The sequence below is a fragment of the Aethina tumida genome, chromosome 4, assembly GCF_024364675.1.
Source record: "Aethina tumida isolate Nest 87 chromosome 4, icAetTumi1.1, whole genome shotgun sequence".
Taxonomy (NCBI): Eukaryota; Metazoa; Arthropoda; class Insecta; order Coleoptera; family Nitidulidae; genus Aethina; species Aethina tumida.
The window spans coordinates 16,468,376-16,483,341 of record NC_065438.1 but is presented as its reverse complement, the minus strand read 5'-3'; the positions used below and the strand labels follow the sequence as shown (position 1 = coordinate 16,483,341).

The 14,966-nt window shown below is 22.8% G+C and overlaps 1 protein-coding gene across 3 annotated transcripts in view; it reads left to right on the top strand.

Annotated features, from left to right (window-relative positions):
* Positions 1–14,966, top strand: part of LOC109603327 (neuroligin-1) — a 579,545-nt gene that overhangs the window by 336,882 nt on the left and 227,697 nt on the right. For all 3 annotated transcript variants that reach the window (XM_049967041.1, XM_049967040.1, XM_049967042.1), the window contains one exon: positions 6,421–6,638. In XM_049967041.1, coding sequence (XP_049822998.1) covers positions 6,421–6,638 — 218 coding nt within the window. The remainder of the gene's footprint in view (positions 1–6,420; positions 6,639–14,966) is intronic.

Below are 14,966 nucleotides of genomic sequence, written 5' to 3'. Positions count from 1 at the left end.
TTTAGTAAATTTTAAATCAAAAGTTATTTCACAAAAATTTCAGGAATGATCTTTTAATATGTAGATTTTTTAAATAAGCTTAGAAAACCAATTGAGATGTCTGCGAATATTTTCTCAACGAAATATTATAAATTTAGTAACCAATTTTTTGTCCATTATATAAAAACAATTTAATAATGTCTGAGTGCTTAAATTTATATCAGTAACAGTGAATCAGTATTTTTAATCAATAACTAGTGTTTTTATTATTTTTGTAACTAGTTTCAATGCTTTCGTCATTTCTGTACATAGCTGAAGCTGATACTAAATAATAAATATATATTTATTTATTATTTAGTAAATTTTAAATCAAAAGTTATTTCACAAAAATTTCAGGAATGATCTTTTAATATGTAGATTTTTTAAATAAGCTTAGAAAACCAATTGAGATGTCTGCGAATATTTTCTCAACGAAATATTATAAATTTAGTAACCAATTTTTTGTCCATTATATAAAAACAATTTAATAATGTCTGAGTGCTTAAATTTATATCAGTAACAGTAAATCAGGATTTTTAATAAATAGCTAGTGTTTTATTATTTTTGTAACTAGTTTCAATGCTTTCGTCATTTCTGTACATAGCTGAAGCTGATACTAAATAATAAATATATATTTATTTATTATTTAGTAAATTTTAAATCAAAAGTTATTTCACAAAAATTTCAGGAATGATCTTTTAATATGTAGATTTTTTAAATAAGCTTAGAAAACCAATTGAGATGTCTGCGAATATTTTCTCAACGAAATATTATAAATTTAGTAACCATTTTTGTCCATTATATAAAAAACAAATTAATGATGTCAGTGCTTAAATTTATATCAGTAACAATGAATCAGTATTTTTAATAAATAGCTAGTGTTTTTATTATTTTTGTAACTAGTTTCATTGCTTTCGTCATTTCTGTACATAGCTGAAGCTGATACTAAATAATAAATATATATTTATTTATTATTTAGTAAATTTTAATTCGAAAGTTATTTCATAAAAATTTCAGGAATGATCTTTTAATATGTAGATTTTTTAAATAAGCTTAGAAAACTAATTGAGCTGTCTGCGAATATTTTCTCAACGAAATATTATAAATTTAGTAACCAATTTTTTGTCCATTATATAAAAAACAAATTAATGATGTCTGAGTGCCTAAATTTATATCAGTAACAGTGAATCAGGATTTTTAATAAATAGCTAGTGTTTTATTATTTTTGTAACTAGTTTCAATGCTTTCGTCATTTCTGTACATAGCTGAAGCTGATACTAAATAATAAATATATATTTATTTATTATTTAGTAAATTTTAAATCAAAAGTTATTTCACAAAAATTTCAGGAATGATCTTTTAATATGTAGATTTTTTAAATAAGCTTAGAAAACCAATTGAGATGTCTGCGAATATTTTCTCAACGAAATATTATAAATTTAGTAACCAATTTTTTGTCCATTATATAAAAACAATTTAATAATGTCTGAGTGCTTAAATTTATATCAGTAACAGTAAATCAGGATTTTTAATAAATAGCTAGTGTTTTATTATTTTTGTAACTAGTTTCAATGCTTTCGTCATTTCTGTACATAGCTGAAGCTGATACTAAATAATAAATATATATTTATTTATTATTTAGTAAATTTTAAATCAAAAGTTATTTCACAAAAATTTCAGGAGTGATCTTTTAATATGTAGATTTTTTAAATAAGCTTAGAAAACCAATTGAGATGTCTGCGAATATTTTCTCAACGAAATATTATAAATTTAGTAACCATTTTTGTCCATTATATAAAAAACAAATTAATGATGTCAGTGCTTAAATTTATATCAGTAACAATGAATCAGTATTTTTAATAAATAGCTAGTGTTTTTATTATTTTTGTAACTAGTTTCATTGCTTTCGTCATTTCTGTACATAGCTGAAGCTGATACTAAATAATAAATATATATTTATTTATTATTTAGTAAATTTTAATTCGAAAGTTATTTCATAAAAATTTCAGGAATGATCTTTTAATATGTAGATTTTTTAAATAAGCTTAGAAAACTAATTGAGCTGTCTGCGAATATTTTCTCAACGAAATATTATAAATTTAGTAACCAATTTTTTGTCCATTATATAAAAAACAAATTAATGATGTCTGAGTGCCTAAATTTATATCAGTAACAGTGAATCAGGATTTTTAATAAATAGCTAGTGTTTTATTATTTTTGTAACTAGTTTCAATGCTTTCGTCATTTCTGTACATAGCTGAAGCTGATACTAAATAATAAATATATATTTATTTATTATTTAGTAAATTTTAAATCAAAAGTTATTTCACAAAAATTTCAGGAATGATCTTTTAATATGTAGATTTTTTAAATAAGCTTAGAAAACCAATTGAGATGTCTGCGAATATTTTCTCAACGAAATATTATAAATTTAGTAACCAATTTTTTGTCCATTATATAAAAACAATTTAATAATGTCTGAGTGCTTAAATTTATATCAGTAACAGTGAATCAGTATTTTTAATCAATAACTAGTGTTTTTATTATTTTTGTAACTAGTTTCAATGCTTTCGTCATTTCTGTACATAGCTGAAGCTGATACTAAATAATAAATATATATATTTATTTATTATTTACTAAATTTTAATTCGAAAGTTATTTTATAAGAATTTCAGGAATGATCTTTTAATATGTATATTTTTTAAATAAGCCTAGAAAACCAACTAAGATGTCTGCGAATATTTTCTCAATGAAATATTATAAATTTATTAACCAATTTTTTGTTCATTTGATAAAAACAATTTAATAATGTCTGAGTGCTTAAATTTATATCAGTAACAGTAAATCAGTAATAAATATCTAAAGTTTTTATTTTTTTTTGTAACTGGTTTCAATGCTTTCGCCATTTCTGTACATAGTTGCAGCTGATTAATAATAAATATATATTTATTTATTATTTAGTAAATTTTAAATCGAAAGTTGTTTTATGAAAATATTTCAGATATGATATTTTAATATGTACATCTTTTTAATAAACTTTGAAAACCAATTGAGGTGGATATTAAAATTAAAGATGTGAAAAATTTTAATTTTTATTAAAATACTCAATTTTTAATTTAATAATAATAAGACAAATTTTAGTTTTTACGAAAATAATCATTTTTCAATTAAGAAATATCTAACTATAAATTCTTATTTTTATAAATTTTAAATCAAACAAGATTGAATAAGTTACTTATTGAGACATATACGACTTTAAATAATTAATTAAAGTCTAGTCAACCTTTGCAAGCATAAATAGAATTATGCGCATCCACCATTTTTTTTTTAAACTTTCGACATTTCGTCATTTTCATCACTGTTTTAACGTTTCTGCCATTTTTTATACAACTAAGCTGGTTACTCGTTTAGATCTCGTTCTATTTATCTTATCTTATATTTTTAAGGATAATAAGTTAATCTACTTTGAAGATTCTCATGGTTTTTTATGTATATAAGACAGTGTAATTAAGTTTCATTGACAGAAATTTTAAGTAGATTTTTTTGTTTCTTTTCTCTTAGTTCATCATATTAAATTTTATATTCATTCCTTAATTAAAAGAACTGTGATTAAAATTTTTATTTATTTATAGGAAAAAAGTACATGATAAATTTAATTCATTAAGATTGTTTTTTAAAAATATTTTAAGTAATGACTTTTATTATGTGAGTGTAATTAATATTTTTATTACTTTATAAAGAAAACGGAGATATATATTCAAAGTTTTAATATATTTTAATGAAGGGGTAAACTAAAATGAAGGATATTTAAATTTAATTAAGTAAGTTTTCTACAAAAATATGTAAATAATTAAACATAATTAAGTGATTATTCATAGGAAAAATATGAAAAATCTTTAGAAAATATTGGAAAACTTTGTTTATCCTGCTATATTTACTAATAGATAAATGAAAAATATATCCCATAATTGTCAACAATTTGTTTTGACATAATATATCACTGTTATTAATCACATTACATTTTTGGAGTGAAAAATTTTGAGACATGTCGATGATTATTAATTAATAAAACTAATAAAGATTAGATTAATCCTGAGAATTCTTAGTAAAAAATCTGGAAATCCGGATATTACAAGTATTCAATATATCAAAGAATCAACGACTATATAAAAAAACGTATTAAAATTAATACGAAATTAATATACAAAAATCAGTTAGAATGTATAAATGGTTGTAATAAAATTTAAAAAATTATCAATCATGTTCATTTTAAATACTAAAATGAAAATGCCTGAAACAATAACAATTACAGAATTAAATATTTGTATATATTAAGATCAATTCGATTATATAAATAGATATATTAAAATAAATATGAAATCATTCAAGTCACACAATATAGTCAGTAATAAAATTTAAAAAACTACCAATAAATATTGAGTTTCATAACTGAAATCAAAAATGCCTGAAAAAATAACAATTTCAGAATTAAAACAAATTTTTAATAAACTTAGAAAATCAATTAAGATGGATATTAAAATTAAAAATGTGACAAATTTTAATTTTTATGAAAATTTCCAATTTTTAATTAGCGCATTCGCCATTTTTAAAACTTTTACGGCCATTCACCATTTTTGTACCTGTTTTAACGTTTCGACCATTTTTTAAACATCTAAACTGGTTGCTCGTTTAAATCTCGTTCTATTTTTCTTATCTTATATTTTTAAGTATAATAAGCTAGTCTACTTTGAAGATTCTCATGGTTTTTTATGTATATAATTAAAGGACAGTGTAATTAAGTTTTATTGACAGAAATTTTAAGTAGACTTTTTTGTTTCTTTTGTCTTAGTTCATCATATTATTAAATATTTTATTCATTCCTTCATTAAAAAAAACTGTGATTAAAAGTTTTATTTATTTATAGGAAAAAAGTACATGATATACTTAATTTATTAAGATTGTTTTATAAAAATATTTTAAGTAATGACTTTCATTACGTGAGTGTAATTAATATTTTTAATACTTTACAAAGAAAACGGAGATATATATTCAAATTTTTAATATATTTTAATAAAAGGGTAAACTAAAATGAAGAATTTTTAAAATATAATTAAGTGAGTTTTATACAAAAAATACATAAATAATTAAACCTAATTAAGTGCTTATTTATAGGAGTAATAAAAGTACGAAAAATCCTTGGAAATTATTAGAAAACTTTATATGTAACTTGCCATATTTACTAATACATGAAAAATGTAACCCAAAATTATCAATAATTTGTTTCGACATAATATAACATTGTTATTAATTACAATTACATTTTTGAAGTTAAAAATGAGACATGTCTATGATTATCAATTAATAAAAGTAATAAGGATTAATTCCAGGAATTCTTAGTATAGAATTATTTAGATTCTTTAGATTTTTTACGTTCTTTAGATTCTTTAGATTCTTTAGATTCTTTAGATTCTTTAGATTCTTTAAATTCTTTAGATTCTTTAGATTCTTTAGATTCTTTAGATTCTTTAGATTCTTTAGATTCTTTAGATTCTTTAGATTCTTTAGATTCTTTAGAATCTTTAGATTCTTTAGATTCTTTAGATTCTTTAGATTCTTTAGATTCTTTAGATTCTTTGGATTCTTTGGATTCTTTGGATTCTTTGGATTCTTTGGATTCTTTGGATTCTTTGAATTCTTTGGATTCTTTAGATTCTTTAGATTCTTTAGATTCTTTAGATTTTTAGATTCTTTAGATTCTTTAGATTCTTTGGATTCTTTGGATTCTTTGGATTCTTTGGATTCTTTGGATTCTTTGAATTCTTTGGATTCTTTAGATTCTTTAGATTCTTTAGATTCTTTAGATTCTTTAGATTCTTTAGATTCTTTGGATTCTTTGGATTCTTTGGATTCTTTGGATTCTTTGGATTCTTTGGATTCTTTGGATTCTTTGAATTCTTTGGATTCTTTAGATTCTTTAGATTCTTTAGATTCTTTAGATTCTTTAGATTCTTTAGATTCTTTAGATTCTTTAGATTCTTTAGATTCTTTAAATTCTTTAGATTCTTTAGATTCTTTAGATTCTTTAGATTCTTTAGATTCTTTAGATTCTTTAGATTCTTTAGATTCTTTAGATTCTTTAGATTCTTTAGATTCTTTAGATTCTTTAGATTCTTTAGATTCTTTAGATTCTTTAGATTCTTTGGTACAGTCATCGTGATAATTAATAAGAAATCAGTTCCGTCATTGTTTAAAGATTGATGAGTCGCGTTTAATCCGAATGCGTCGGTGCCGTCGACCTGGAGCCAAAACCAAACATCCCAACACTAATTCCGTCCCGTCCAAACAAACATGCCCGAGATAGTTAGCAGTAGTCGCCCAAAATAAACGTGGCCCCTTTTCCAGATACATGCCTCCGGTGACGCCGTCCATTTGGAAGAACACCCGACTGGCGGACCGTTTCGGGGCCGTGTGCCCCCAACGGCCGCCCGACATCGGCAACCGCTCCGAAGCGCTGCTCGACTTCCCGCGGGGACGGCTGCTCTATCTCGAGAAGCTGCTGCCGCTGCTCGCCAACCAGAGCGAGGACTGTCTCTATCTCAACCTCTACGTGCCCCGCACAGGTGAGTTGAACTGTCGCAAATTACGGCCGCGTTATGGACGCCGGTTAAATCATGAGATTGTCGGTTTGTCGGGTACACATGAAATGTTTACTTTTTCGCGGAGCGAAACCCGCGGACTCGACGGTAAGGCCCTTTTTAAAGGCCGGGGCGTGAAAGGACATTGCTCGACAAATTTCATTTGCCGCCCCATAAAACATTCGGAATTAATTATACTCGTTTGTTAAAGTTATGCAAATATTAATTTCGCCTCGAAATTACATCGTGCATTTATTGTTTATGTACAAAACATATATTTGCGTTTTATAACGTTTTGTCGGGCAATATTGAATTTACCTGCGTAATGGGGCACATTAATTAGAATTAAAATATGGTTTTAAAAATACAGGGTGGCCCACTACATTCAATATAGGCAATATCTCGAATTCAATTTAGATGAATAAAAGTGAAAATGGGACAATTTTTAAGTAATAATTAATAATAGCCATTTTTGACATAGTATATCACTGTCGTTAACAGCTTTTAAAACTATTATTATTAATAATTATTTTAAACATAATATGTCATTAATGACATCAACAATATTTTTAAATAAAAAAATAAAAAGCATAATTAATAATAATTTTAACTAATATAATAGTAAATAATAGTTTTTGAAATAATAATAAAATGGCATTCTAGAAATGAAAAATTAAAGTTAATTAATAATAATTAACTACAGAAATGACAATTTCGAAAAGAAAATTTTTGAGCCATAATTAATAAAAAATATTTTTAACATAATATATCATTGGTGATATCAACAATAATATTTTCATATGTCATAATAATGATAATTATTTTTGACAATATGTCACTATCAATGACCATAAGACCATTTTTTAAAAGAAAAATTTAAAAGTACAATTAATTATAATTATCATTGACATAATATATTACTATTAATATTAACACTGTTGATAACTACAATGCCATTATTAAGTGAAAAAGTTGGGGGTATAATTGATAATTATTATTTATATTATAATATGACACTGTTGATTACAGCAAAAACATTGTTTAAACAAAAAATATAGGTATTATAATTATTTTTAACATAATATGTCTTTGTCGATAACAATGATGCCTGTTTTTAAATGAGAAATTAAAGGTATAATTAATAATAATTATTCATGACATCATATGTCACTGTTGATATCAACAATAATATTTTTGAAATGAAAAAATTGAAGGTATAATAATGACAATTATTTTTGAAATAATATGTCACTGTTCATATCAACAATAATATTTTTAAAATGAAACAAATAAAGAGGTAATAATGATATTTATTTTTGACATAATATGTCACCATTGATGACAGTTATGCCATTTTTTTAAATGAAAAATTTAAAGGTATTATTAATTATAATATAAATATAAAAGTTTTATAGTATTAATTAATTATAATTATTTTTAACATATTATCAACAATAATATTTTTGAAATGAAAAGAAAAGGCATAATAATGATAATTATTTTTGATAATATGTCACTATCAATGACCATAATGTCATTTTTTAAAACAAAAATTTAAAGGTATTATTAATTATAATTATTCTTGACATAACATGTCACAGTTGATACTAATATCAAATTAAAAGCATAATTATACTTATTTTTGACATATGTCTATATACCATTTTTTAAATGGAAAAAATTGTGGTATAATTACTAATTATAATTTATGACATAATATTTATATAAAAGTTTTATAGTATTAATTAATTATAATTATTTTTAACATAATATCAACAATAATATTTTTGAAATGAAAAAAAGGCATAATAATGATAATTATTTTTGATAATATGTCACTATCAATGACCATAATGCCATTTTTTAAAAGAAAAATTTAAAGTTACAATTAATCATAATTATTATTGTCATAATATGTCACTATTAATATTAACAATAATGTTTTTGAAATGAAAAAAATAAAAGAATAATAATGATTATTATTTTTGACGTGTTGATATCAACAATAATATTTTTGAAATGAAAAAATTAAAGGCATAATAATGACAACTATTGTTGAAATAATGTGTAACTGTTGATATCAACAATAATATTTTTAAAATGAAAAAAAAGGGAAAATAATGATATTTATTTTTCACCATCGATGATGGTTATGCCATTTTTTTAAATGAAAAATTTAAAGGTATTATTAATTACAATTATTCTTGACATAACATAGCACAGTTGATACTAATAATATTTTTTTTAAAAGAAAAAATTAAAAGCATAATGATACTTATTTTTGACATATGTCTATATACCATTTTTTAAATGAAAAAAATTGTGGTATAATTACTAATTATAATTTATGACATAATATTTATATAAAAGTTTTATAGTATTAATAATTATAATTATTTTTAACATAATATCAACAATAATATTTTTGAAATGAAAAAAAGGCATAATAATAATAATTATTTTTGATAATATGTCATCAATGACCATAATGCCATTTTTTAAAAGAAAAATTTAAAGTTACAATTAATCATAATTATTATTGACATATGTCACTATTAATATTAACAATAATGTTTTTGAAATGAAAAAATTAAAAGAATAATAATGATTATTAATTTTGACGTCTTGATATCAATAATAATATTTTTGAAATGAAAAAATTAAAGGCATAATAATGACAACTATTTTTGAAATAATATGTCACTGTTGATATCAACAATAATACTTTTTAAATGAAAAAAATAAAGGGATATTGATAATTATTTTTGACATAATTATTTATGCCATTTTTTAAATGAAAAAAATTGATAGTATAATTAGTCATTGTTATTTATGACATAATATTTATATAAAAGTTTTATAGTATAAATTAATTATATTTATTTTTAACATAATATGTCTGTCACTGTTGATATAAACAATAATATTTATGAAATGAAAAGAATAAAGTCATAATAAACAATAATTATTTTTGACATGATATATCATTATTATGTAATATTAACAATCACATTTTTAAAATTAAAACTTCGAAAGTCTAATTAATAAACATACTTTTGTCATAATATGACACTGTTGACATAAATAATAACTTTTTTGAAATGAAATTGTGTATTTATATATAATAATTCATTATTTTGTTCTTAATATTATTATTATTTACATGTATGCAATTGTTGTAATTCTGAAATTGAATTTTTTCAGCTTTTTGATTTTTTATGAAAATGAAATTGATTTGTAATTTTTTCAATTTTATTTCTATTATTTGAATGTTGTGTGATTTGAGTGATTTTAATGTAATTTGTTATTTTGTTTGTACAATATTTATATATTTGTTCTAATACTGGAACTGTATTTTTATAAGCCATATTGATTTAATTTTTATTTACAACGATTCAGCAAAATTACAAACATCGAAAAGAGATAAATAACACCCAAATAAAATATTAAATTCACAAATATTTATTTTATTTTGCTTTGTACACAATATCGAGTTAATAACAAAGTTAAAAATGTATCAGTAAAATAATTAAAAAAGCTGTCAAAAATTAAATAGATACGGTTACTCATTAAATTATAACTGTGTTGGTTATTCGTTTCAAACATATATATAAAAACAACATAAAATTTTAACATTAAAATATATTGAATATGTGCAATAAATATTTATATTTTATTTACATATAAAAAATTAATGGTATACAAAAACACAAAAGCCTTCCTGGATAAATAAATTGAGTTTATGTATTTAAATTAAATATGGAGATTGGACGTACTAAATTAACTTTTTGTGTAAAAAATAATTAAATAACAAAATATGCTGATTTTTATATTAAACATTTGATTGTTAATTAATTTATGCCGCAGATTTGAAAGGGAATTAAACCGAAAGTCGGGTATTTATAAATCAATCATGGATTTGTACATTTTAAAAACCACACTGCGAATTTATAATATTCCATGTTTAACCAAACAAATCCGAAGTTTTCGAAATTAAAACACAAATAAAAATTAAAGCACGCGCATTTTTGCTGTTGACCCACAAAATTATTAACCGTGCATGACAGCAGAAACATTAAAATATTGCGTTTTTTTTTTTTTCAACAATAAAACTCGAATTCGATGCTGCTTAACAAATATAAAATGCAATTTATTTCGAAACACTAAAATGATTGTAAAATGTAAAAATAAACCCGGGCATTTTCAATTTTAATTTTGTTTCGTACAACAAATATTTGTTTTTAATTTAACGCGATGTCCATCGAAACCCCAAACATCCACCACCACCAACAGGAATACGCCAAATCCGCTATTAAGTTCATTATATCATTTTTACGGGATCAATATTGAAAGCTTTCGCCGTGTTCGTCGGATCGAGTGAGTTGATACGAAAACTGTGCGACGCAATGAACGGAATAAAAAAATAAAACGAAGGGGGATTTGACAGCTTCGTTTTCATAATCACGATAATCTTCGGTGACGGAAAATGAACGCGGGACTTGTCCGTTATCAACTCGGGACCCGCTGGTCGTCGGATTCGGACAATTTCATTTAGGAAAAATAAATTTGATGTGTGTCAGTGTGTATTATCGAAAAAAAAAGGGGAATAAAAATAAAAATAAATACGCCCGCGTCCATTAATTCGATAAATCGTACGACTAGCGGATTAGTTCTGGTGATAAATTCGAACCGAACAAATAAATTAAGTCCGTGAGGTTTTGATTGATGTGAACGGTGTCAATGTGATTTGTTTATACGCGAGCAATTATATACGGGAATACGTACGACGTAGTTTTCGGGTAATATGTCGAAAACTGTTGGCGGAAAAAAATATGTAGTTTGGACGACGTATGTATATGAAAATAATTCGTATAATTAACAAATAACAAAATAAATCATCAATCAAAATATCTGTCTCAAAAGATTTATAATTGATGAAATTAAATTTAATTTTTTCAATTCAAATTTGTCATTGCAATTGTCAATTGGATATTACTTCAAAAATAAATTTTATATACCACATAATTATTCAGTTTTTCAAAGAACGAAATTTTATATAAATGGAACATTAAAATTAATACGAAATTAATATATAACATTGGGTCACACAATACAGTTAGAATGTACAATGTTTTAAAATTTAAAAAATTATCAGTCATGTTCATTTTCAAAACTAAAATGAAAAATGCCTGAAATTTCAGAATTAAATAAAATGCATTTATTAAGAACAATTTTAAAAACTAAAGAGTAAATCAGATAATTATTCAATTTTTCAAAGAATGAACGATTATGTAAATAGATTTATTAAAATAAATACGAAATTAATATACGAAAATCATTCAGTCGCACAATAGAGTCAGTAATAAAATTTAAAAATTTCTCAATCATTTCAAAACTGAAATCAAAAATTCCTGAAAAAATAACAATTTCAGAATTAAAACAAATTTTTAATAAACTTAAAAAACCAATGGAGATGAATATTAAATGTGATTTTTTCAAAAATATTCAATTTTTAATTAAGTTATTAAGAAATATCTGACCATAAATTTTTATTTATATAATTTTTAAATGAAACAAGATTGAATAAATTTTATATACCACATAATTTTTCAGTTTTTCAAAGAACGAAATTTTATATAAATGCAACATTAAAATTAATACGAAATTAATATATAACATTGGGTCACACGATACAGTTAGAATGTACAATGTTTTAAAATTTAAAAAATTATCAGTCATGTTCATTTTCAAAACTAAAATGAAAAATGCCTGAAATTTCAGAATTAAATAAAATGCATTTATTAAAAACAATTTTAAAAACTAAAGAGTAAATCAGATAATTATTCAATTTTTCAAAGAATGAACGATTATGTAAATAGATTTATTAAAATAAATACGAAATTAATATACGAAAATCATTCAGTCACACAATAGAGTCAGTAATAAAATTTAAAAATTTCTCAATCATTTCAAAACTGAAATAAAAAATTCCTGAAAAAATAACAATTTCAGAATTAAAACAAATTTTTAATAAACTTAAAAAACCAATGGAGATGAATATTAAATGTGTTTTTTTTTCAAAAATATTCAATTTTTAATTAAGTTATTAAGAAATATCTGACCATAAATTTTTATTTATATAATTTTTAAATGAAACAAGATTGAATAAATTTTATATACCACATAATTATTCAGTTTTTCAAAGAACGAAATTTTATATAAATGGAAAATTAAAATTAATACGAAATTAATATATAACATTGGATCACACAATACAGTTAGAATGTACAATGTTTTAAAATTTAAAAAATTATCAGTCATGTTCATTTTCAAAACTAAAATGAAAAATGCCTGAAATTTCAGAATTAAATAAAATGCATTTATTAAAAACAATTTTAAAAACTAAAGAGTAAATCAGATAATTATTCAATTTTTCAAAGAATGAACGATTATGTAAATAGATTTATTAAAATAAATACGAAATTAATATACGAAAATCATTCAGTCACACAATAGAGTCAGTAATAAAATTTAAAAATTTCTCAATCATTTCAAAACTGAAATAAAAAATTCCTGAAAAAATAACAATTTCAGAATTAAAACAAATTTTTAATAAACTTAGAAAACCAATGGAGACGGATATTAAATTAAAACTGTGAATTTTTCAAATATATTCAATTTTTAATTAAGTTATTAAGAAATATCTAACGATAAATTCTTATTTATATAATTTTTAAATGAAACAAGATTGAATAAATTATTTATATATACATATAAGACATATAAGTCCTAAAATAATTTATTAAAGTCTGGTCAATCTTTGCAATGTAAAATTAGGCGCATCCACCATTTTTAGGACTTTTGAGGCCATTCACCATTTTTGTAACTGTTTTAATTTTTCGTTCTGTTTATCTTATCTTATATTTTTAAGGATAATAAGCTACTTTAAAGATTTCATGTTTTTATGTGTCTAATTAAAGGATAGTGTAATTAAGTTTTATTGACAGAAATTTTATGTAAAATTTTTTGTTTCGTTCATTATATTATTAAATTTTTTATTTATTCCTTAATTAAAAGAACTGTAATTAAAATTTTTATTTATTTTTAGGAATAAAATACATGATGATAATCTTAATTTATTAATTTATTAAGTAATGATTTTATGTGAGCGTAATTAATATTTTTACTACTTTATAAAGAAAACGAAGATACATATTCAATTTTTTAATATATATTAATGAAATGGCAAATTAAAATGAAGAATATTTAAAATTTAAAAAATAAAAGTAAACAATTAAATATAATTAAGTGATTATTCATAGGAGAGAACGAACGATAAATATGAAATTAATATCAAAAATCAGTCAAGTCACACAATATGATCAGAATGTACAAATAATAGTAACAAAACTCAAGAAATTATAAATAATGGAATGTAAATTTAATGAACTTGATTTATGATTTTTTAAATTTTATTACCTTTGTACATTCTGGTTATACTGTGTGACAGACTATTATAATATGCTCATTTTTAAAATCAAAATCAAAAAAGTTAGCAAAATACAGTTTCATAATTACAACTAATTAATACATATATAAATAATAATTATATTAAAAACAGAATTGCAAATTACATATTTAAACAAATTTTCCAAGAACAAACATTTACAAATGTTATATTAAAATACAATTAATATAATAGTACAAAATAAATGCAAGAGCATTTAATCAAATCAAAACAGTAATAAAATTTAAAAAATTACTAATAATAATTTAACATAAATTAATAAACGTGTACATTAAAATAATTGAAATATGTTTGTTTACAAAAGGTTGAATATAATTATAATTTCGTTTAATTTATATATAAATATTATATTGCTTTAACGGTCGGTCGGTTATTAAACTGTCACAAAAATATTTTATTAACCGAGTACAGATTGAAACGAATTTACATACGACATGGAGCACAATAAAAATTTAAACCCCATCTTGAAACACAAAAATAGCATTTCCATCAAACAATGTATCCTCGAAAGTGTCAGATCCCCCGACATGAAAAATAATAACAGATAATAACCGAATGAATAAACTGCACATATTCAATGGTCGGAGTCTCTTTGTTCCCAGAATTCATCACCAGAACGCCCGTGCATCCCGTCCCGTCGAAAACATAAATAAGACGATGAGGCGTGGCACTCATAAATATGTAGGATTCCAACGGATAATATTGTACGTGCGGTTCGGCTCCGCAACCCTTCGCAAGTCATTGCCGATGCATGCCACCACCATATCGTACCGCCGCCTTGTATT